The following is a 26,537-nucleotide window of genomic DNA, read 5'->3' on the forward strand; positions in this document are numbered from 1 at the left end:
CACATAACCACATATACATGTATATACAATACCAGAATTTAGTATTTTCAACCATAGTTACATAATACATCTCTCCCTTTAGTGTTAACTACCCAAAAATACAAAACCGTACACAAAACTTACCCTATAATTAGGGTGACCAAGTGATCTCTATCCGTGAGCCTGATCTGCTCGCCTAACTGGTTCACCTGAAAAATGTTAAAGTAATGGGATGAGTCGACGCTCGATAAATGGAAATATACTATTACTAGTGTGTGGCGACCGAGTCATAAAATTATAATAATAGTATTTACAACTGCATGATCTGGCAAATCTATAAAACACATATATAAAAAATTAAAACATTTGTATCATCTGAGCTTTCTATCATTCATACTACTCTAACATACTACATACAATACAAACTATAAAATTGTATACATATATATAACTGTATTCTTTCCCTAGGACTCTGTATGTCATGATTTGACCCCTCATAACATGGTTGTGCGGCCCGTAGGGGGGACTTAACCTGGTCGGCCCTCCAGGTAAGTCATCATACTCTACACTACCTCAGCCCGGCCAAACTACATCCTAGGTGTGGGACTGGCTACTATCTCGTCAAACCGACCCCCCTCAACCCAACGAACTGGGGAGCTGCATACTCTCCGAGCACGGCTGACGGTACCCACGCACTATTCGAGATATGTGATTGCACTCTATCTATATCTAGCAACGGTACCGTGCTCTGTAAACTGTATCTGTCTGTAATAACTCCACAGGGATCTGATACTATATAAGTACATCTATATATATATATATATATATATATATATATATATATATATATATATATATATACCTTTGCTATTTTCATTATGTTTCCAAAATAACCATAACACTATAATTTTGTACTGTAAAGTCCGAGTAACTGTAGCATCTCGATGTTATAACTGTATAATCTGTCTTTATAAACTGTGTGTTATGGTATTCAGGAAAACATAACATTCTATAAAAACTATGATATACTGAACTGAATAAAATCTATATAAATCTGTCTATTAATCATCTGTTAATAACTGTATATACATGCTATATAACATGATATGCTGAAATACTGTATAAATTTTACATCAAGTTAATATTTACTTAGGCCACACAACATTAAAACATTCGTTCTGTAGAAATTGTATAATAACTGGTATATATGTATCTATGAAAACTCTGTTAATATTCTTAAAACAGTAGCATAGCATATTTCCCTTACCTTAACTCTGAAAAGCCCTTACTAAATTCTGGTCCAATACCCGTAGTGTAAAAACCCCAAAAAGAGATATAAAATATTAGTGGATTGATTTCAAAAAAATAAAAATAAAAATAAAAATAAAAATAAAAATAAAAATAAAAATAAATAATTAAAAAAAATAATAATAATTAATTAATTAATTAATTAAACGAATTTAAATAAAAAATAAAAAAAATAATTAATTAATTAATCGAATTTAAAAGAAAAAGAAAAAGAAAAAAAATTAATTAAAATTAATTTTTATTTTTTTTAATAAAATATATTATTATTATTAATATTAATTAAATATATTTATTATTATTATTATTATTATTATTATTATTATTATTATTATATACCTTCCTGAAGGATCTGAATCCTTCAGGAAGGATGTTTTAAATTGAAAGGCCCCCCTCCCAGATTATCTTCTTCTTCTTCTTCTTTTCTTTTCTTTTCTTTTCTTTCTCTGTAACTCTCTGAACTCTCTCTCTCTCTCTCCTCACGTTCTCTCTCCCTCTCTCCTTGATTTCGTGAATGATTTTCGCCCGATCGAAAATTCGAAGATACCACTGGACTCCATTCGCCGTTGCCGTCATTTCTACCGGAGCGGATTGGTGGTAGGAGCGGCGTAAGCGTATTCCCTGGGGTAAGCCATTTTTTCCTTTTTCTTTAATTTCTTGCAAAATATAAGCCCAATTGACAAAAGGACACCACCACGAGAATTTAGGGATGATTCTCTACAAGTCTAGTGGGACAGAATTCTCGTGGGGGTATCGGGCCAAAATCCCAAATTTGGGGTGCGGCGATTATTAAGGGGCTTATTTTTAATTAATTAGCATTAATTTAGAAATGCTAAAATATTAAGCACTTGGAACTGAAGTAGGATTTCTGGAATTTAGGCCCCGGGTAAGTGCCGCGGGTGTAATTTTGGGACCCGCAGGCAAAACTTGAAAAATTAAGTGGGGATGTTAAATAATAGTTTAAATGTTAATTTGAGGTATATGAAGCCTAAGGAAGGCTAGATGAGTATTATTTTGAAGAAATAGATTAATTAATTTAGGAAAAAATGTAAATTGCAGGAATTAAATTTTGGGCGCCAAGGGCGTGAAATTTTGGGTCCTAAGGAATTTCTCAGTAGGCAGGTAAGGGAATAAACTAAAGCAGTAATTTTTCATACAAATTATTATTAATTATGAGTAAATTTATTTTCAGAAAAGCATATGTTATATTGTGTATTACGCATGAAATGTACGATTAGGAAAATACTACTATGATGATTAAAATGTATATGTATGTATGAGATGTAAATAATTCACGATTTTAGAACATGAAGTATGACTTTTAACAGCATATGTGTGGCATGAATATTATTTTATGTGAAATGTATTATGATGTGAAAGATTTTACGAACCAAGCATGAATTCAGGTATTATGAAAATATGAGTTATGTTGTGATGGTTTTGACGATTATGTGATAAATGATGTATTTTCAGTATATATATACCTGAAACAATTTTGGAGCGAGGCCATATATTTATGTTATCGGCACGAGGCCGTATTTATATTATTGGCGCGAGGCCATACTTACTATGTTTTCGGCACGAGGCCGTAATGATGTTACGTATGATCATGTATTATATGTTTTCACAACCAGGATGTTAGTTTAGTTCAGACCAGGAGCTCGGTACCGTAGCTATGGGTTCATTTTGGCACGAGGCCTTATTAGTGCTACCATCCCACGAGGGGATGGGAGATGGATAGTCGATGTGATTTTCAGTAGAGTGTGGACGTCCACCTGACAATCCGGACCAGGGTGTGGCGGGCTCATCGTACTTATAGACATATTTGATTTGGCAGTGGTCGGCCAGCCATTGTTGGGTCCCGCCTTTGGGCTGCACAACCCGTCATGAGGGGTAATACATGACACCAACTAGCTAGTCATCCTGGGTTTGTTTTCAGTACTACAATTATAACAGATGATTTTATGTATGATATGATTTATTAACAGATGTGAAAATATATGTTTACCCAGTACAATATGATTATGTTTATAGAATTATGAAATGTACTGTATACGTACAAATGCATTAAATATTCATGTTGCCACACAGCTGTATTTAGTTTATTTTTCCTTACTGAGAAGTGTCTTACCCCCAAACTTAATTAATTTTTCAGGAGCTCCTGAGAGACTGGCGGGTCAGGGCCGCCGTTGAGCTAGTGAGATTACCCTGTGAGAAGGGTAAGATTTTGTAATAGCGTCAGAGTTATTTTGTGTTTGACCCTAGAGATATTTGGATGTATGTGAGGATGTATAGAATGCTCTGGTATTATGTTTTATGATTGGATGTTTGAGATTTTATGTTTACTGCTGCTAGGTTTTCCGCTGTGTTTGACAGGTGTCCCCGCTACCCACGGGTTCGGGTTGACCATTTTATTTATTATGTGATATTTTATGTTAAGAAATTGAGGGACGTTACACGTAGAGCTCTCCACTCAACACCCTGAAAATCAATTCCCCCAGAAAACATCAGTATTTCTTCATGTATTGTATTTCTTATAACGGAGGGAAAGACAAATACTGAATAAAATGTCTTACCCTGAGATTGAGATGAAATCCAAACTAACTCCACCAAATGATTAGCTCCAGCAAACTTGTAGAAAACTTCGCCAGAAGCGTCATGGTGGCTTCAGATCTTCGATCTGACGAGAAAAAGGCTCGAAATCGAAGAGAGAAGGAGAGAGGGACGTAGAGAGAGAGAGAGAAGAGGATTTCTTGCGCTGAATTTCGTCTAAAATCTGGGTTTTCACTATTTATAGAGCCAGATTCGTTAACGAGACATGTCACCTCGTCAACAAGACATGTCACCTCGTCGATGAGTCTTTTAATAATTTCGTCGATGAACTTCCTCCCTCGTTGACGAATTTCAGACTGTCCCAAAACTCTTCTTGGTATTTTCTTGTCGACGAGGCGTGGCTTCATCGATGAGATCCTATGTAAAATTTTTGGATTATTCCATCCAAAATGCAATGTCGTCGACGAACGCGAAGCGTTCGTTGATGAAGCCTGCTGCCTCCTTCCGTTTCTGTTTCCATTTCCCTCTCTCTTTAATATTTAAATATCATTATTTTTTGGGTCGTTACATTTATATATAAATATTTCAAAATATCTCCCTTCAAAATATCTTCTCCAAAATATCTCCTTATTTATTTATTTATTATACATATTTTTTTAATTGAGTTACTACACTTTATAGGTTCGGTCGACCATGAGTAATTGCCGATTTGCCAAGACACCAAGTTCGGTCGACTGGCCAAATTTAAAACATGAAGGTTGATATGCTAAAGCTTTAGAAAACATGCCAATTATGAGTTCGGGCGACCAAGGTTCGTAAAAGGAAAAAGGATGGTCAGTCGAGCAATTTTGAAAACAATTAAATATTGAGCTCGGTCAGTGGAGGCATTTTGAACTTGCAATGTCGGTCGATTGGGGCACTTTAAAAATAAAGATTTTTGTTTTGCATTGCCCTTGAACTTTTTTCAACCCTATGTGAATAAGCTTCTAACTTTTAGTTTTAGGGTATTGGTTCCTATGTGTTGACCTTATAGGTCATATCCAATTTTGATTATGACAAATACTTTGGTATTTAATGGTTGATGAGTTTGTGTGCAGGACCAATCGGAAGTATCATATGGTGCACGCACATGACACATGAAGTGAAGACCTGAAGATCCTGAAAACTATTTCATGTTGTATTGTAATTCAATCCTATATTTGAGCCTGTAATAGGAACATAGGAAAATGGTCTGTAATAATTAATATCTTACTTGCATGATAGGGTAGATAAGCTCAAATGACCATAGTTAGACCTTAGGGATAAGGTCGACCGACGCCGAATTTTTTTGGTGTCCTCAAAAGGACCTAGAATGACCTTAGGACCCCCATGCAAGCTTAAATATATATGCTCATATGAATAGGGTTAAGGTATAAGGGACTTAGAACCGAAATGTATGAAAAATTCATGTTCGGTCGACCGAACTTAAAAGCATAATTTCTCACGGTCGACCGAACCGGCCTAGGTCAATAGTTTGACCATGGCTCGGTCGATCAAACAAGATCACTTCAATTATGCTGGTCGACCAAACTACCCTGAGGTCAACACTTTGACCCTTTGGTCGACCGACCCAAAATGAGTTTCAACGCTCTAGTTGACCAAACATCCTTGGGAGAAGCTCCAACGCCCTAGTCGACCGAACTTCTTAGTTCAAAGTGTCCCGATCAACCAAACTGCGCTAAAATGGAAAATCACCCTTGAGACACTAAATCCGGTCGACCGAACTCTCAGTTCAAATTTCTCCCAGTCAACCGAACTTGGTCACTTAGTCAACCAAACCTCACGTTCGGGCGACCGGTGCTCTCGGGTTGGACATTATTTTTTACCGCGGTTAAATTTTTAAACAGCATGAGATTAGTAATAATAATTAGAAAATATCATCTGATTTTCAAAAAGCCAAAATCTCATATTCAAGTCATATACTACTCCTCGTACTCTTTTCATATTGCAAATACTTCTTTGTAAGAGTATTCTTGTGTTTTATCTCATCAAGCTTAAACTCTGTCTTGCTTGTTCTGATTGAGATTTATTTTTCATAGAGAGTAAGCTTCTAGTTTTTCTAGGAGGCTTCGTAAATAAGCCTTCTGTAGAAAAAAACTTCTTAAAGTTTCTGAGTTTTGCATTTTCATTGCAATACTCAAGAGTTCATATTGTATTTTGGTTGTGAAATAATATTTTACAAATCGATTTCAAATATCTTTTGTGATTTATTTTGAGAAAATATTTGTTGAAGGTATTTGAAGTGAGCTTGAAGATAAATACTATTTTACAAGCCGATTTCAAATATCTCTTGTGATTTATTTTGAGAAAAATATTTTGAGATATTTGTTAGTGTCCTGAAGATCTTTGTTGTTATATCTTTTGATTGATATTATCATTTTGATACAAAGATCAAATAAATTTTTGCAAACCATTCTTGAATATCTCTTGTGGTTTATATTGAGAAAAAATATTTGTTGAGATATTTGAAATGTGCTTGTGATCTTTGTTTGTGTATTGTGATTGAAATCATTATTTGACACAAAGATCATATCATTTACACTCTCACACACTGATTGCAATATTTGCATAAATATTTGAGAGTAGACACTTAGACTACACTAAGCTTATCAAATCCTATCTTTTGGTAGTGTGTTGATTATACTATGCAAATTGTAGTACATAACTACTTATGAAGAAGCGTATTTTCATGTACAAAAAATTTCATATCATTTGTTGTATTACATGCGTGGGCCTAAAAAGGGAGACTAGCTCTGTGGAATAGTTCTGGACTAACTTAAACCCAGTTAGGAAAGCTAGGTGTGCCATCCTGGTAAGGAGTGTTGGTTGAGGTCAGCCTCTTGAATTGACCTGGTTGTAATTGGTGCCGCTCCACCCATTTAAGTGAGCCGTAGTGGAATCCTTGTACTAGTGTAGCCAAGGTGGGGACGTAGGCACTTTGGCCAAACCTCAATAACATATCACGTGTATCGTTTACTTTTTCCGCACTTTACTTTACTACACGTGTATGTTTATTTATTGATTGCATAGAATGACCCTAGGTTGTGTAATACTGTTGTTAAACCAATTGACCTTAACAATAATTTTTTAAATACCCAATTCACTCCCCTCTTGGGATTATACCAAAGCTAGCACTATGGTCAGTCTATGACCTTTGAGCATAAAGCCCTACCACACATGCAGTGCATTATTACAAACCATTTAATATTATAGACCCAAAAATTTAATTGCAATTAAAAATGAGAAACTTGGTCTTCATTCCTTTTGCTCTTCAAGTGCCATCCTGTGATGTGAACATTTAGTTCCTTATGACATCCACTGTATCCTTACCATCCGTGTGTGCAACGAATAATTTTGTTCAAAAGCTTAGAGCACAGGTAAGATACAAAGTGATTTGTCATTATCAAAACGAGATATGACTCATAGAGTCAACATTCTATATATTCGTATGAACTAATATGAATATGCAATTTGCTCAACTCTTGCTAAATAAATATGCACGAACAATAGTTACTACCTCAAACACTCCCCATTACATATGATTCTACATTAACTTTCTTGGATATGCTTGAGTTCTTCCGAGTGAGTGTCCATTTTGATCTTTCTACTCGAACGTTTACTCAATCCTATCTTTGCCTTTGATCCAGTACTTTCATGTTCTTGTCACTCGAACCTGTACTTAACATGATCTGCAAATATAGGATACACTTGGAACTACAAATAAATTAATATCATCAAAACACATTAAATATGATTATGTAGCCACTAAGGCTAACACTAGACAACTAATAAACAACATATACAAAGAATGAAAGTTGTTGAGATGCATATGCTAAGGTGGATGAGTGGTTTAACATTAAAAGATAAAGTAATTAATGAATATATACAAAAAAAATTTAGGCATAACACCGATTGAAAACAAGATAAGGGAGCGGGACTTAGATGGTTTAAATATTTAAAATGCAAGCCTAGTAGAGCACATATGAGGAGGAGTGAGTTATTTATGGTTTCTGACATGAAAAAGGGTAAGGGTAGGTCTAAAATTACTTAGAATGAGGTAGTGAGTTAGGATTTAATAGACCTTAATCGAATAGTGGGAAATGCTTTGAATCAGGTGAATTGGAAGAAAAGAATTCATGTAATTGACCTCACTGAATAGGACTTAAGGCTTGATTTTGTTGTTTGTTGTTGTTATTGGATTAGGTGTAACTCTTGTAGAATATAAAAAAGGGGTAACTTAGAGTGAGCTAGCTTTTATGGCATGCAGTAAAAAGGTTAAGGGTAGATCTAAAATTACCTGAAATGAGATAATAATAATTTAATAGTCTTGAACTTATTGGAGAAAATTGCTCATGACTACGTAAGTTGATGGCAAAAGAATTCATATACCCAACCTCACCTAGTGAGACTGAAAGACTTAGGGGTTTTTTTGGTATCTCAATAAAAAAATTAGAGAAGCGAAAATTAGAAACAAAAACCAAAAACGAGAAATAGAAACTAATAGAAATAACAACCTGTTTGGTTAATATTTATAAAACTAATACAAATTAAAAACCTAATTAAAAAATTTCTCATTTTCATCTTTAAATAAAAAATATGATTAAAATAATAACTTACAAACAATTTTGAAAAATTATTATAATAAAAATAAAATTTATTATAATTATTTTACTTATTGTTCTGCTTTCAAATTTTACTTTACAATAAAATTTTATTGAACATGACAATTGAAAAATGGAAAAAGCATTTTGTAATTGGCTTTATTATTTTTTTTTAAAAAATATTTATGTATATTTTTATTTTAATTATATTTAAATTCATATGATCATTTAATTTTGATTTTAATTTAAAGTGTATACAATGAATAATTTAATAAAAAAACTATTTATAGATATTAAAATTTCGTGCAACAGGTTGTCAAAACAACTGAATATCATAAAATTTGATTTCTAGTTTTTTGGCGAATAGTTGAAAATCGATAATAGAAACAGAAAACTGATAATAGAAACAAATATGTTTTTATAATTTGTTTTATTTTTTATTTTTTTTTTGTTTTTTGTTTTACTATGGAGAAACGGAAAACATCAATGATACCAAACAGACTTTAAGTTTGCTATTATTTTTATTTTATTTTATTTGGTTATTTCTTTAATCAATTGTGAATTTCAGGATAGTCTTCGCTTAACAAATTATACATGTTATATTGAAAAAATAAAATGTCAATCATGCACATTATTTTTTAATATTGGTCAACTTTAGACCATCGTAAGGTTACGATTGCTTGCGTCAAGGCTTGAGACTTCTTTAGAAGTTGCTACTTGTCACACTTTAAGAAGTGCATCATCATATTTAAAAAAGTTAGAGAGCATCTTTAGATTTTTTCTTTTTAAAAATTAAACTGTTTAACTTATAAGTTTACTCTTATAGAACATATCTTCATGATTTAGGGTTAAAAAAATCACTTTCAAAAAATTAAAAACTTTTAAAACAACAATAGAATAATTTTCCTTTATCTTATGAGCAAATAGTTTTGAAAGGAATAGAAAAGTTTAAAATGATAATTTAAAATAATAATATCAACTCGAATGTGATATTCTAAGGTTTTAGGTTAATAAATAATTGTGTATCAAGATAAAATTATCAATTTAAAGATTTGCATAAAATATTTTATTTATTAATAATATTTGGGCAAAATTTTTTAAAAAAAAATTTGAAAAATTTCCAAAATATTAAATTTTAAGGTTTTGAGTTAATAAATAATTATATATCAAGATAGAATTATCAATTACGTAAAATATTTATTTTATTAATAATTAATTAAGAATAAGGAGTTAACTGTTGCAAACTTTGAATTTGAGGGTGAGATTATTCAGAACCTTGGGCTGGGTGGGGTTAGATGTCTGCAGATCATAATTTCTTTCTCGGGTTGACTTGACTCTCTTCAAGCTCGGCACCATTTCATTGCAGTCCTCCGCTTATGGTGGGGCGGAGGTGGGGAGTCTTTGTGCTTCAACCTGCTTTGGGTCTGGAAAAATATTGAAGAAAGAGACATGGAAATTCAGCAGTCGTGGAGATTGAGATTCTCATTCAGGAACGCTACCATCATAGTCTGTTTCTTCAATCTTGTCGCCGTTATTCTTTTGCTTCAAGGCTTTCTGTCTGCTTCTTCCAATCGCAAATTCGCTTCCAGTCAACCGAATGCAGGTTCTCTCTCTCTCTCTCTCTCTCTCTCTCTCTCTCTCTCTCTCTCTCACATTGCAAATGATACTTGGATATCCAATAGTTGTGGGTAATCATGCTAGTGATCATGCTTGTCCCACTTTTTTAGAAATTTCTTTTAGGTGATAAAGATAATTCTTTCCAGAATTATGTTTTTTATTTTCGGATGACTAGGTTGAGGAATAGTTTTGGATTTTGTTTGCTTTTTTGTTGACATAAACAGATTTAATGGTCAGGGCGCCAATCTTGTCGATGAGATGTGTGATCTATTCCTTTAAGGTTGGGATTTTGGAGGTTTTTTATTTAATATGTATTGGATTAGCTAATTGTTGAAGCTTTTAAGGTTGCAGATCATGACGAAAATGAAGATTATGGATCGATCATTTTGTATATTCGATTACATAGTCGTTACGGATTGAGCACTTCACATCAGGTGAAGGGCTGTGCAGCACTAGTTGCAGGCTTAACTAGTAAGCTGAACATAAATCTCAGATTCACCGCAAGAACAAGTTCACAGGAATCAAATGCAAAGTGTGCAGCAAGCAGTAAGCACATATACAATAAAACACGAGTCAAGCAACACAATTAATTTTATTACTGCTTGGTAGGCAACTGTGTTTAACGAGGGAAGCAAGTAAGCTAAAGCCGCCAAACATGTTTATAAAATCTAGTGAGTTATTTAGAACCATTGATAAACATTCTCCCTCTCTTGAGCTTTCTATGCAATTCCTACTCTAGCACAAGGAAATATCTGACCAAAGATTTAGACTGCTATTTGCTAAGGTATTACTCTACTTGAAAAATAAAACCTACACTAGTATTTAGATAATGGCTACTCATGCAGTGTACACAATACATGCAGTCAAAGGCATGTATAAGGCCCTGAACAAGCTTGTCTCATGACATTCTCCCCATTTATGCGGTTTGATATTCTTGTAGTCTCTAATGTTGAGTACTCCTCAATTTTACCTACAAACAAATGTATGTCTTCTGAACATCCAATTGTTTTCTTGATTTTTGAGACCCTTTTGCTTCACTAAAAACTCGTGCTGTTATCGTCTTGAAGACATGAATTCTATGTCTGCAAGGATCTCTGATCTCTTCAACTTGTGTTGCAAAGTTTAAAGTGGTGCTCGGGTTGACTGATCTTTTAGTGTTGGCATTGAATGGCTTGAGGCTTACTTGAAACATAAGATGCACCTTGAGGATCAACTTGTAAGAGGGCTTCTCAATTTTGGCTAAGATGGGGATTGATCTTTTATATTTGTGAAATAGTCTCCTCTCTCGACCCTGTAGTAACTCCTTTGCTTCTAGGTGGAGCTTAACAAGCATGTCTCCCGCATTGAAGTGCAATGATCTTCACCCTTGATTTGCCTACTTCATTAACTTGGAATCTTTCTCCACGTAGGTTTGGGCAAATGCCCTTAGCTTCTTTCATCTGTATAGCTCATTCATTATGAGATAATACTACTTGCTGTCTTGTAACAAACTCGAGAGAACTCTTTTGGTCATTCAAACAATAGTGAAATTCGGATGTCCCTCCTCAAGCTTCACATTCATCCGGTGTAGGCTGCATTGCTTATGCTTCCTAATTCTTTGTCCAGATTTAAGTTGAGCCTCTTCACTCCACCTTTAGAGGCAAAGTTGTTAGTAGCCCGTATATGTGTCATAGCATGGGTGCTCTCCCCATTAATCTGTAAATCCATCAACATCAATCCTTCAGCTCAGGCCAGCTTGGTTCTTTCGCCTAACTCTCCAAAGCGTTAAGTGACTACATTGCACCCATCCTTGGGTTTCCTCCTCACCCTCATCTTATCCTTGTGACTCCTTTGCAAAGGAAGCTTGCAAGGCATTGATTGTTGACTTGTGATGACAATCAACAACTCAATCATGGCCTTAACCTAAGAAGCCCAGAATCTTGCCCTTAACACGAAATGTGTTGGAGGCTTGAGACAAGAACAACTTCTTGAAACCCCTCCAATGCATTGAGTAACTGCATTGCACCCATCCTTTGGGTTTCCTCCTCACCCTCATCTTATCCTTGCAACCCTTGTGCAATGGACGCTTGCAGGTTGCAACGCATTAAGTGATGACTTATGATGGCAATCAACAACTTGATGAGGGCTTTGACATAAGAAGCATGCAATCTTGCCCTTAACATGAGATGCGTTGGAACTTGGAAGCTTGAGACAAGAATGATTGAATGAGTTCTTTGAAGATGATGCCTTGGTGTTGGCTCCCTTACTTTTGGGTTTATTCTTCTTAGAATAGTTACTATTGTTTTTTCCTGAAAAGTCACTCTCCTTCGGTGGGGAGGGGGATGATTTTCTCAATGTAGTTAGTCAAGTATTCCACAAGTCTTGAACCCTTTGTTGATGAAGTTCAACCTTTTAGACCTTTGAGGATGTAGAACAACTTCTCATGCCTTGAATATTCAACATCAAAGCAAAAAATTGTTTAACGTATCATATTGTTGTCCCAGTGTGCTTAAGATCTTTTGCATTGGGCACTGAGCATTATATTTTACATTCTTTAGAAACAATTGGGCTTTTAGATTTCTGTTCAAGTCTTTCCAAGTTTCAATTGTACATAGACCATTTTGAATCTCATTGTACTTGCCACTATAGCTTAGCTTCTTACTCAAGTACATAATACCCATGGACACTTTCACCTCCTCCAAGTTGGCCCAAACTACATGAAACTATTGTCCCATGTCAAATAAGTTCTCCAACTCCTTAGCATCATGGACACTATCGAATGCTCTTGTTCAAGTACCCTGCTCTTTACCCAATTGATGTTCCTGATGGCATGTACCACAAGTTTTTGATTAGCTTACCCATTTGATATTGTAGAGCATCCATCATACCATGAAAATCTTTCAATAATTCATCATTGGAGCTTTGTTGCTATTTTTGAGATCCCTCCAATACATCAACATGGTCCTTAAGTTGGGCCACTTCTATGTCCACATTGTTGAGGGCCTTGACTTGTCTCTTTAAGGCATTGAGTCTTTGTAGCATGGTTCTAATACCATGCTTCTCATAAAATCATAATCTGAAGGCAACCAATTCATGAATCAGTAATCCAATGCTCTATATCAACTATCATGGGTCGAACACTTCACACTGTGTGAAGGGCTGCGTGACACTAGTTGTAGCATACAAGTTTAACTAGTAGTGCGGATTCATCACATGAACGAGTTTAAAAGAACTGAATAAAGAGTGCGTGGTATTGTTGGAAGCAATAAGTAAACATAAGTAAACACAAGTCAAGATATAAATTGTAAAGTAACACCCAATTCATCTTACTGCACCTCTGTAGGCAACGTGTGTTCACCAAGTGTAGCAAGTAGCTAAACACGTTAGCCACCTAACTGGGAGTAATACTTCCCTAAAAGACTGAGGAGTAATACTTCCCCTTTTCACTAAGACATTACTCTGCCTAATGAGTAAAACCTACACAACTACACTAGTATTTACATGATGGTTACCCTCCCAACATGGACAAGACAAGTGGCATAGGTAAGCATAAAGCCTTGAAAAAGGTTGGATTGTGACAATATTCAATGTATTCATATTAGTATTGACTAGCAATGGTGTGATGCTTTTCCTTGGCGCAGTTTTTGGAGCACATTATTCAACAAGGATGATATTTTGGTGGCCTAGGGAGATTTCAGGATGGCATTTTTTGCCAATCTTAGGTGTTGGCTTTCCATGGTGGGCTCCCCATGTGGTATATATGTTTACTTGGAACTATTTGCTGTTGAGATGGAAGTACATTTTTTCTACAATGGCAAGACTGTTTTGAGCTATTGACTAAGCTTGTGAAATTTCAACATTTTATTTTTACCATATTCTATTTCCAAGGGAACTCTCATTAAGCAAATATCTATTCATATTAATCATTTTCACATGACATAACAAGAGCTAAATCTCAAATATTTCATGTAAGTACTTAACGTTTACTTCCTTATTCCATTTCGTCAGTCTCCTAGAGATGTAGAAGTTTTTCTATAAAAGATATCATTGCCTTTCACCTGCTAGAAAGGAGAGAAGGATCATGTATGTAGGTATGGGCTTCATAGATAAGATTATAGAAACATAATATGGTTGTATGTTTTTCTAAAAAATATGAATATTAACTGTTGTGCTCATTCATCATAGATTTTATTTGTTCTTATTCTTTTCCTTTCAGTAATAGTGCAAAAATTATACAGATTTTCTCTGTTTTACCTTCTCATAATCCCCAAAAGTGATCTTCTCACCTAGTGACTTTCTCTGTTGATGGGGTCCCTACCTAGCCCAAAGTAGACAGTTTCATGCATGCCTTGCATGGTGGAAAGTTCAGAATTTCTAAAAGTTTTTCATTGTGGCTGTTGATTTGCCTCCAAAATCCTCGAATTATGGTTAAAATAATGTAAGCCCTCCTTAGAGTGGAATAAAGTAGAATATGCTGTCTTATTGCTGGTGGGAACTCCTTTGTGAAATAGCCTCCCCCTTTTTTTTTTGTTATTTTTTTTAAGTAAGGGCAGCACTCAGTGCACAAGTGTCCCATGCCATATTGGGGTGGTTGTGGAGGGCATGATGTACACAATTTTACCTCTACATTTGGAAAGTTTGTTTTTTCTGCACCTATATAAGTGTCCCATTCAATTAACATTACGAATTTCAAGCTGTTAATCACTTGTTTTTATTTATTTTTACAAGCTTCAGTAGATTAAGTTATTTTTGAGCTACCAAATTCTAAAGCAATGTTAAGTAGCTGGTATTTGCAGCAGTTGGAGAGTATTCTAAAAATTTTCATATGAAAGTGAGCAGAAGTTGTGAACAGTGACTTGTGTTCACTTGACATGTATTTTCTGTTGAAATAGTTCAATATATACACGCATCATCATGGGATTCAAAATAAAATATAGAATGAATTAGGTGAGGTCAGGATTAGCTTTAGTTCTAAATTAGAATTTAGAAGTAATATGCATGGAGAATATCATAAATAGTTCACATGAATCTTTTATCTGCAATATATGTGGACAACTCCAAGCATATGGCTGCAACTTGGTTTGATTATGATGTGTGACTCCTGGTTGTTATTAATCATGGGTTGACATCATTTAATTATTGATTAGGTGCCTGTAATCTGATGGAATTAAAACAACTTTAAAAAATAAATTAACAACATAGAAATGCAGTTATTGTTCTTAGATAAATGCAAAAGAATTGTGCTATTTGCATTTAACATATTCCATGCATGTCAGGGCTTCAAACAGGTGTTATTGTTAGGTGAGACACTTCCATAGTAATGTAAATTATGTAATGATGGGCACAAATTTCTTTATGAACATTGGACATGCTAATCAACTAGAACATATAATTTTAACTACTGTTCAACTTGGGTGGATTTCTAATCTTTACTGATAATGTTTATTTCAATAAAAAAATGTATAAATTATTTAATGAACATTGAACATGCTAATCAACTAGTACATATATTTTGAAATGCAGTTCAACTTAGGTATATTCAGGAATCTGAAGAGATGCGTCGTGCTATGGAACCATTGGAACTGATAAAAAGAGTAAGTATGAGAGGGGCAATCGATCAATGTCTTATGCATTTGGTTGTATTGTGCTTCTAATCAAACACGAATAAATTATTGCCGCATGTAAAATAGGTTATGGGTCTTGACTTGGGATAAAATTTTCATTCTGGGGGGTTGGGGGGGGGGGGGTGGGGAGGATTTTTTTGTGCATTATTGTTTTCATGCTAATCACAAATGTAGGGGAATCGAGGGCAGCCCTTTTGTAATTGTTATTTTCTCTTTAGCATTTGAGGACATCCTGCTTCTAGCTCTTGTATCTTTCCTTCTTTCTTGATGCATTCCCCTTTTATCTGTTAAAAAAAAAAAAAAACGTGAAGTGGGATAAAATTTTCATTCTGGGGGGCGGGGTGGAGGATTTTTTGTGCATTATTGTTTTCATGTTAATCACAAGTGTAGGGGAGTCGGGGGCAGCCCTTTTGTAATTGTTATTTTCTTTTTAGCTATTTGAGGACATCCTGCTTCGATCTCTTGTATCTTTCCTTCTTTCTTGATGCATTTCCCTTTTATCTGTATAAAAAAAAAAAAAAACGTGAAGTGGTGAACAAATGAAATTAAAGTTCATGTCTTGATACATTTTGCGTTGAGTTTGCAACCTTTCCTGTATGCAGGTGAGGGAAATTGAACAAGAAGCATACGTGGAACCACAGACAGTCCAACAGAAAGATCCAAAGCAAAATGCTGCGGTTGGTCTTTCTAAAAGGTTGAAGGACTTTCATTCCATTAATGATGCTACAAGCATGAAAGGTCTTTCTCTTTCCATTTTAACAGCCTCTAAAAAAATTCACTTGCCTAGCATGATTAATGGCACGAAAATAACCGCTTACAGCTCTCAGAGTATGCATGTTTATCTTCTGGTTGTGAAATAGGCACCATGCTAATAAGCTTGCTGCAATGGGTTATCTTTATGCAAAGGGAATGTTACTTTATGCCACTGTTTTCTGCCTGTTTTTGGTTACTTCGTACAACTTTTCCAGTAGTAAGCTTACAGCTTTCTTCAATATGTTCATCCTCTCACATCATGTTTGACTTCCAAATTTAAAATATTCTCATAGTGATTGGCACTGCTAATCTTTTATGTGGGGACATTTATAATGTAGAAAATTTTTTATTGATATGTTTGTAATTATTGCTAGTGCCCTTGGATGTGGCACTACATGTTACAGCATGTCCGCACCTTATTTCATTTATTGTCAGAGCAGCATGTCATTCTTTACTTCATTGTGTGTTAAATATGGAAGATTTGGAAATTTCTGTTCCATGATATGAGTTTTTGTGTTTGTAACAATGTTAAATCTCTGTAAACCTTCTTTATATCAAATGCATCCTCACTTTTAGTAATCCAGCAGTACCTCTTTATACAGGTGTTTCATTATTCTGATAACTTGAATTTTATTGTTGATACTTCTAAGCATAACCTGCTGTAGAGCTTGAAAGGAGATAGTTCCACCATTCATCCTCTCCTAACCAGGCATTAAGCACAGAAGTCTCTAGGATTTTGCAATGCAGGGCACAAAGGCCAAGCAAAGCAAGTCCAAATCTAATTTCCCAAAAATAGCCTGAAATCCATTACAAGATGATCAATTGATTACCTTCCTTGAAGACCAAGCAAACTAGATTAAGATTTCCTAATTGAACCAAGAAACTAATTTCCTAAAATTTAAATATAATAAGAGTGCTGAAAATAAAAATAAAAATTGAAACATTAAATGCTTCTTGCCAGAGGAACATAATCACTGTGGTAGCAGGTGTACTGTATAACCTTTAGTTGCACATCTATCTCCCTTGCTTGGAAATTTCACTCCCAAATTTGACTTGGGAGGCCATCTAACAAGATGGAACTCGATGCAGCATGGTTAAGATTTTCATACTTATGCAGAACCAACATAGAGTGTAGGTTAGAATGGTAGCTCACACCATGTTGCAAAGTGCAATGTGTTCCTAAAATCACACTGCAGACTGCCAAGTTGCTTCCATTTACTTTGTCTTGTGGTACAAAATTCTAGCCCATGCATAACAATCTGTTCTGAAATAAGTTCAAGGAAGATCTAGGATGCACCTTAGCATGAACAGGATGAGTAACGCCTCCTTGATTAATGGCACCATGATGATGAAATAATTAGGTGATACTTATAGCTAGCGGCCATGTCAGACCACAATAGATAAAGATTTTTTTTTAAAATTTTTTATAGAAAAAGAAGATTTAATAGGAAAGGAATTTACAAGAATAAGATGTCTCCTGAGAAAATTCTAGAACAAACCAGAAGAAAAAATTAAAAGCAAAAAAAAAAAAAAAATCAAGCCAGCATATTCCTTGTTGTGATATGGATCGAATAATTAAGATGCACAGCGGAATAAATACAACAAGTAAATGAAACACAACCAGAAAGTGATAAACAATAAGAACAACAACAAGACTTACGTGGTTCGGCAAAACATACATCCACGGAAGCAATGGTACAAGAATTTCACTAAGGAAATCACAAAGTACACAATACACTTCTCAAATGATCACTCTATCTGTTAATACATGCCTAAAATGACATATATAACAGTCCTTCGGATGTTTCCCTCCGATTACCCAACCACCCCAATGTTCAAATTCAAAATTCAAAAAACTGCTTACAGCCCAGGTGCATTCGTCCACGAGTACAGGGGATTCGTCAACGATCCATAGAAAGCCACTCGTCGACGAGAACAGGGCATTCGTCGATGAGCCCATTTTCTGCTCTCGGTATCTCAAGATCTCTGAAATTTTTCTGCTCTTGGGATCTACTTGTCGACGAGCACAGGGCACTCGTCGACGAGTTCTTGCTGTGCTGCCCTCCTTTATGTTTTTCTTCCTTCTTTGTTTATGCAAATCAAAGTATAAGAGCCACACCCCATAAACAACAATCTTCATCTTGGCAATTATACACCTTTTAGGAGAATCCCAAAAAACATCTGACTACTCCACCTTGAACTTGAAACGCTCGGTTGGGTTTGTCTCCCTTCTATCAATTGGAGACATGGAGTAAGTCCAAGCAATGCTTGAACTTCTCATAAGTAACTGATTTCGTCAGAATATCCGCTGCATTTTTAGACGTGTGAACTTTCTCCAACACAAGTTCACCTAAAGCAATCAATTCCCGAACCCTATGGAACCTCACATCAATGTGTTTGGTTCTAGCATGGTATATTTGATTCTTTGCCAAGTAAATGACACTTTGACTATCACAATGCATCACCACTCCATCTTGCTATAACCCCAACTCTCTGACTAAACTAGTAAGCCATAAGGCTTCCTTTGTAGTTTCGGCAACTGCCATATATTCTGCCTCAGGCGTGGATAATGCTACCAGAGACTGTACCATGGATCTCCAATATACCGGTCCTCCTACAAGGGTAAATACATATTCCGTAGTAGACCTTTTGTTGTCCATATCTCCAACATAATTAGCATCAACAAACCCCATAACTGAAGAACAACCCTGTTGCTTGCCGAATATGATGTCATATCCCGATGTACCTCGTAAGTATCTGAGTATCCATTGATGGCTTCTCAATATTGCCTTCGTGGATTAGAGAAACATACTAACCACGCTCACCACATGAGCCAAATCTGGCCTCGTACACACCATGACATACATTAAACTCCCCACAACACTAGCATAGGGGACCTTTGACATGTCATGGATTTCCTCATCCGTACTTGGGCAATTTGCAGTAAACAACTTGAAATGATTCGCTAGAGGTGTACACACCGGTCTTGCATCAGTCATGCTAAACCTCTCCAACACCTTTTGTATATAACCATCCTGAGATAGCCATAACCTCCCTGCAATTCTGTCCCGGCGAATCTGCTTCCCATGTATTTTTTTGGCCGAGCCATGATCCTTCATGTCAAATTCTTTATACAATAGGTCCTTTAACTGATTCACCTTAGTTAAATCTTTTGCAGCTATCAACATGTCATCGACGTACATTAACAAGAAAATAAGAAAGCCATCCTCAAGCTTGTTCACATATACGTAGTAGTCATACTCACACCTTTTGTAGGCAATCTTGATCATGTACGAATCAAACCGTTTATACCATTGTCTTGGAGATTGTTTCAGCCCATAAAGAGATTTCTTCAACTTGCAAACAAAATTTTCTTTTCCCGGTTCAATGAATCATTCTGGCTGTACCATGTAGATTTGTTCCTCCAAGTCACCGTGAAGGAATGTCGTCTTCACATCTATTTGTTCTAAATGAAGATCATAATGGGCTACCAATCCCAACACAATTCTGATAGAAGTATGTCGGACCACTGGAGAAAAGATCTCATCATAATCTATCCCTTTCTTCTGTGAGTATTCTTTTGCCACCAATATTGCCTTAAATTTCTCTCATTCCTTTTCTAAAATTGCCTCCTTCTTCCTATACACCCATTTGCAACCTATTGGTCCCTTCCTATCTGGAAGCTCCACCAAATTTCAAGTTTGATTCTTATGTAGTGATTCCATATCCTCAATCATTGCGCCCATCCATTTATCTTTCTCCTGACTGTGCACTGCCTCTTGAAATGTAGTTGGATCGTTACAACTAGTAAGGAAAGCATAAGATACTAACTCTTCAAATCCATACTTTTGTGGAGGTCTGATAGTGTGTCTGGATCTCCGTATAGGAATATCATCAACTTGCTAGTTTCCCGAGTTAGAGCCCCCTGCAACCATTAGACCATGATCATTGCCATTGCCCTGAGCTTCCAACTCCACCTGCACAACATGTTTATCACTGCCTCAACTTTCTGGTTCCTGTGTCTATTCATCACACTCTTGAGTATGCTTCACCATAGCTTTCTCATCAAATACTACATCCCTACCGATCACCACCTTGTTTTCCACTGGGTCCCATAGCTTATATCCCTTTACACTTTCTGGATATCCCAAATAGATGCAACAACGAGACTTTGGGTCTAGTTTAGACCTCTCCTCACTAGATACGTGAACATAGGCTGGACACCCGAATACTTTCAATCCGGAGTAGTCTACCGTATTTTCCATCCAAACCTTTTCTGCCACTCTGCCCTCTAGTGACACCCTTGGTGATCGATTTATCAGAAAACAAGCCATACTTACTGCCTCGGCCCCGAAGTTCTTTGGTAGTCCTGCATTTAATCTGAGACACCGAGCCCTTTCAGAAAGAGTCTGGTTCATCCGTTCTGCCACACCATTTTGCTAAGGTGTTTGGCGAATTGTGAAGTGTCTCTTGATGCCCTGCTCCGCACAAAACTCCATAAACCGAGAATCAGCGTACTCGGGCCCATTATCCGACCTTAAGTATTTGATTCTCCTCCCTCTCAGGTTTTCTACTTCAACCTTCCAAATCTTAAAATTGACAAATGTATCTGATTTGTGACGCATGAAGTAAACTCAGACCTTCTGTGAGTAATCATCAATGAAACTCACATAATACACATGTCCACCCTTTGATGCAACTCAACCGAGCCCCAAATATTTGAATGCACATAATCAAGAATATCCCTTGTCTTGTGTATAGTTGATCTGAATCTTGTCCTGTTCTGTTTTCCAAGAACACAAATCCTGCAAAATTCCAGTTAGCATGATTTCAAGCCCTTCAACAATTTTCTCTTGTGTAGTTCGTTCATGTTGTGTTCCCCCATATGCCCAAGGCGCATATGCCACAAGACGGTCTCATCTGATTCAACATCTATGGCTGCAGTTCCACCTACAACAGTAGTTCCTTGTAATGTGTAGATATTCTCATCCAGTTTCTACCCTTTCGTTACAGTCAAATTACCTTTCCATACCGTCAGAATTTTACCTTTGGACTTGTAATTAAAGCCATTACAATCCAAAGTACCGATTGATATCAAACTGTTCCTTAAATTTGGTATATGTCTTACATTACACAACGTTCTTACAGCACCATCAAATATTTTTATATTTACATTTTCTATGCCAATGATCTTGCAAGAAGCATCATTAGCCACAAGAATTGATCCAGAATTCACTAATCTATAAGTGCTGAACCACTCCTTGTTAGGAGTCATGTGATAAGAACATGCCGAGTCAAGTATCCAAGAGTTTGTTGGATTTTCCTACCCCACTGAAACTGATAGAACATCACCATCATTACACGCTGAACCTCCTTCTTGAAGAACATTCACAAATTTTGAAGTACCATCATGTTTTTTAGAATTTCCCTTCCAATTCGGACACTCCCGTTTCACATTCCCCTTTTTACCACATTTATAACACCGGATTTCTTTCTTCTTCTTGGATTGATTTCGGGATTTCTGACTTGATCTATGTTTGGATTTTCCTTTGCCTCGCTCATTATTACCCTTTACCACAAGTCCTTCTCTTTCATCACATATTTTCAATCTTTGATGAAAATTTAGTAAAACACTTGTTACCTCTTCAAGATCAAGAGTTTCTTTTCCTCGCGTAAGAGTCATCACAAGATTTTCGTAAGTATGAGTCGAGGGCAAAAAATTTAACAACATCAAAGCTTTGTCATCCTCTTCAAACTTAACATCAACTCTCATCAAATCACTAATAATTTGATTGAAGACATTAATATGTTGATCTAAGTTTGATCCTTCAACCATCTTAAGCCAATATAAACGTTGTTTAAGAAAAATTTTATTATTAAGAGATTTGGACATGTACCAGCTCTCTAACTTTCGCCATATAGCCGCTGGAGAATCCTCCTCCATCACCCGGTAGAGTACTTCGTCGGCCAAACATAAGCGTATTGTAGAAGCAGCCTTTACTTGCAAATCTCCCCATGTTGCCTCATCCATTCCATCCGGTTTAACACCAAGTAATGCCTTTCCCATTCCTTGTTGCACAAGAATGTCTTTCACTCTCTTATGCCATAAACCGAAGTTCTTGGTTTCATTAAATTTGACGATGTCAAATCTTGCAAAAGACGATCCCGATGCCATAACAACAATCGCTCTGATACCAATTTGTTGTGATATGGATCGAATAATTAAGATGCACAGTGGAATAAATACAACAAGTAAATGAAACACAACTCGAAAGTGATAAATAGCAAGAACAACAAGATTTACGTGGTTCGGCAAAGCTTACATCCACGGAAGCAATGACACAAGAATTTCACTGAGGAAATCAAAAAGTATACAATACACTTCTTAAATGATCACTCTATCTATTAATACACGTCCATAATGACATATATAACAGTCCTTCGGAGGTTTCCCTCTGATTACCCAACCACCCCAACGTTTAAATTCAAAATTCAAAAACTTGCTCGCAGCCTAGGTGCATTCGTTGACAAGTACAGGGGATTCATTGATGATCCATAGAAGGCCACTCATTGATGAGAATAGGGCATTCGTCGACGAGCCCATTTTCTGCTCTCGGTATCTCAGGATCTCTGAAATTTTTCTGCTCTTGGGATATACTCGTCGACGAGCACAGGGCACTCGTCGACGAGTCCCTGCTGTGCTGCCCCTTTATGTTTTTCTTCCTCCTTTGTTCATGAAATCCAAAGTATAAGAGCCACACACCATAAACAACATTCCTCAAATATCTCTCTGTATATTAGGAAAACTAGCACCCCCTAAATAATCCAAACCCGACACACCACAAAGAGGCCATAGAATGAATCTTTTCCCGCACAACTAGCCAATTTAACTTTTTGCTAGAAAAGATAGTGCATTACGCTCCAACCATAACCCCTGCAAGACTATGAAGATGCCACATTTCCACAATGTTGCCATATCCTTCCTCCTTCCGAAACCTGCAAAAGAAGTAGCTAAGAAGTCCTTCACCAAAATAGGACAAACCCAACTCTCACCCAAAACACCAAGTAACTTATTCCAAATCCTCCAAGAAAATTTGCAATGCAAAAGAAGATGAGAAACTGTCTCGGAGTTCTTATAACAAAGCACATAGATGTCTAGAGAAAGAGCCTCCCAAGGTCTTTTGATCCACAAGCTATTTTTATTAAACACAACCAACCAAATAAAAGTCTTAATTTTTAAGGGTACTTAAAACTTCCAAATAATAGAATAGAGAGGAAATAAAGAGTTGGAAAGGGTTAAGAATTCAAAGAATTATTTACAAGAGTACACCCTTGAATGATCCAAGGACCAAGAACGAACATCCCTCCATGAAGAAAGATTTCAATTATTCAACAAGGACAAGAAGGATGACAATTCCACCAACTCCTTGTCATTAAGAGGTCTCTTGAATTGAAGATTCCAAGAAGCCAAAGGACTACTCAAGTTGCCAGCAAAGCAAGAAATGACACAATTATACCTTAAGCTCAATCGAGAGATGAGGGAAAGATGTGGAATGTACATCATTCTCCATCCACGGGTCTTTCCAAACATGAATTTGCCTCCCCACCTCAAATTTAGTGTGAGGAGTGATTAAGGGATAAATTTGAGAAATAGACCTCCCTAGATTCTTAAATAACATCTTAACCTAGCATTGGTATCCTAACCACCCTCACTCAACCCAAACTTACTTCTTAGCACTCCCAAAGGGAAGAATCTTCTAGGGGAAATGCCTTTTTAGACACCAACTTAAGAAGACCCAACCCCTCTCCTTTATAGACATAAGAACTTATCCTAGCTCAGTAAGAGGTCCCAATGACCCCCCACACCAAACCACAAGAAATCTCTTGTAATTCTCCCAAGCTTGCTAGCAATTGCGACTGGAATCTTAAAAACAAACAAGTAATAAAACGAAATACTAGATAGACACTTAGATGGGCCTGAATTAAAATGATTCTACCCTCAAGAGAGAAAAGAGCCCCATTCCAACCATCTAATCTTTTCATCACCCTTTCCACTAAGGAATTCCAAAAACCCACAGCTCTAGGATTACCCCCCCAATGGAACCCTTAAGCAAGTTGAAGACCAGCCTAGTAAATCACACCCCTTGTCAGAAGCCCACTCACTAGCACGCTCAAAGAGCACATTTATAGCTGCTAAACCACTCTTCCCCATATTGATTTGAAGTCCAAACTCAAAAACTTCAAGAATACCCAAGATTCTCTTGAAAGAAGGGCTATGATCATCTATAAAGAAAACGGTGTCATCAACAAATTGAAGGTGAGAAACCACCACTCCTTCTCTCCCCACAAGTAACCTTCTTACCAACCCCCTCTAAATCCTATCCACCCTCCTACTTAAGACATTAGGTACTAGGACAAACAAGAAGGGGGAAAAAGGGTATTCTTGTCTAATACCCCTCGAGGCCCTAAACCGGGACTTGGGTTCACCATTCATAATCACCAAAAATCACACATTAGACAAATGACCCCTAATCTAGCAATGCCATCGCTCACCAAAATTCGTCTTGCAAAGACTATATCCAAGAAACTTCAACTCATTCTATCGTAAACTTTTAGAAAATCCAATTTGAAAATGAAACCCCTCTTCTTATTCTTATGAACATCCTCCACCACCTTATTTGCCACTAGAATAGCACCCACAATTCGCCCCCTGCCCCCAACAAACACACTTTGCGCACTAGAGAGTCTCATCGAGCTCCACACTCAACCTATTAGCTAATACTTTAGTGATAATCTTATAAAAACTAGACATAGGACGAGTATGTATGAAATCCTTGACCTTGATCTGGAGTTCTTAGGCACCAAAGCTATAAAGGAGGAACTAGTGCTCTTGCTCAAGATTCCATTCCAGCAAAGACTTTAAACGAATCACTCTTAATAACTTCCCAACAATCTTAGAAGAAAACAATATTTAAACCATCTGGACCTAGGGCCTTACCCCTTTCCATCCCAAAAACCACCCTCCTCACTTCCCCCTCATCGAAAGGACTCTCTAACGAATGCATATCTTCTTTGGTTATGGGATTCTACTCTAACCCCTCTACTGTCGATCTACAATAGTTTTCCTCCTAATACAAATTTTGAAAGAAATTGCTAATCATATATGTGATCTAACAAGGGTCATTGATAACTCTCCCACGCTCCACATCCAAGTCCCTAAACAAATTCTTACTCAATTTCCCATTGGCTAGACTATGAAAGAAAGAAGAGTTACAATCACAATCTTTGAGCCATTTGAATGAACTTTTGCCTCACTTCTCATTCCCTTAAAAATCACTTTTTCCAACTCATTCTTTAAAGAAATTCTTGTCTCCTCGCTTTTTGAGATATTAATCTCCTTTTGCTTCCTATCCAAGGAGGCCAACTCATTTGCAAAGCTAGACTTTCTAATTTTAACATCGCCAAACACCTTATTTCAAAAATTCAATTGCTCCTTCAAATGCTTCAATTTCCTTATGAATCTAAGCCCTCCTCAACCCCTACCCATATGCTCTCGCCAAGAATCCCTAACCATCGAGTTAAAGTCACATGATCCCACTAGATATCTTAAACTTAAAAGTGGTAGGACCCCAAGACACTTTATTAGATTCCAACAAAATAAGAAAATGATAGAAAGTAGTCCTTTGAAGAACACTTTGGGGGTGATTAGAGAATTCACCTCTCACTGCTATGGAGGAAGAATCTATCCAATCTGCTAGCCATTGCCCTAGAATGCTTTATGTACCAAGTAAAGAAGCATTCGCCAAGGTGAGGTCTCTCAAACCACACTCAATGATAAGCAAATCAAAATTTTACGTACTAGCAGTAACTCGACCCCCTTTTTTGTCTCCCAAAAACCTCACTGCATTAAAATCACCGTGCACAATCCACCTAAGGGAGCAAAAAATAGAAAACATAATAGAGCTCAACCTAAAAAGAATTCCTAAGGGTTGGTCTAGAAGGACCGCACACTACAGAAACCCACCATTGATCCCTCCCTCTCGCTTCAATTAACACAGAAAGGGAATGAAACCCCGTCAGAGTATCC

General features: G+C 36.4%; 1 protein-coding gene across 1 annotated transcript in view; it reads left to right on the forward strand.

Moving 5' to 3' along the window:
* Positions 1-9,711: 9,711 nt before the first annotated feature.
* LOC131151799 (uncharacterized) overlaps positions 9,712-26,537 on the forward strand; it is a 31,860-nt gene continuing 15,034 nt past the window's right edge. Inside the window, exons 1-3 of the mRNA XM_058103215.1 lie at positions 9,712-10,080; positions 15,597-15,667; positions 16,300-16,435. Coding sequence (XP_057959198.1) covers positions 9,927-10,080; positions 15,597-15,667; positions 16,300-16,435 — 361 coding nt within the window. The 5' untranslated portion in view covers positions 9,712-9,926. The remainder of the gene's footprint in view (positions 10,081-15,596; positions 15,668-16,299; positions 16,436-26,537) is intronic.

Source organism: Malania oleifera, chromosome 3, assembly GCF_029873635.1.
Source record: "Malania oleifera isolate guangnan ecotype guangnan chromosome 3, ASM2987363v1, whole genome shotgun sequence".
Classification (NCBI taxonomy): domain Eukaryota; kingdom Viridiplantae; phylum Streptophyta; class Magnoliopsida; order Santalales; family Ximeniaceae; genus Malania; species Malania oleifera.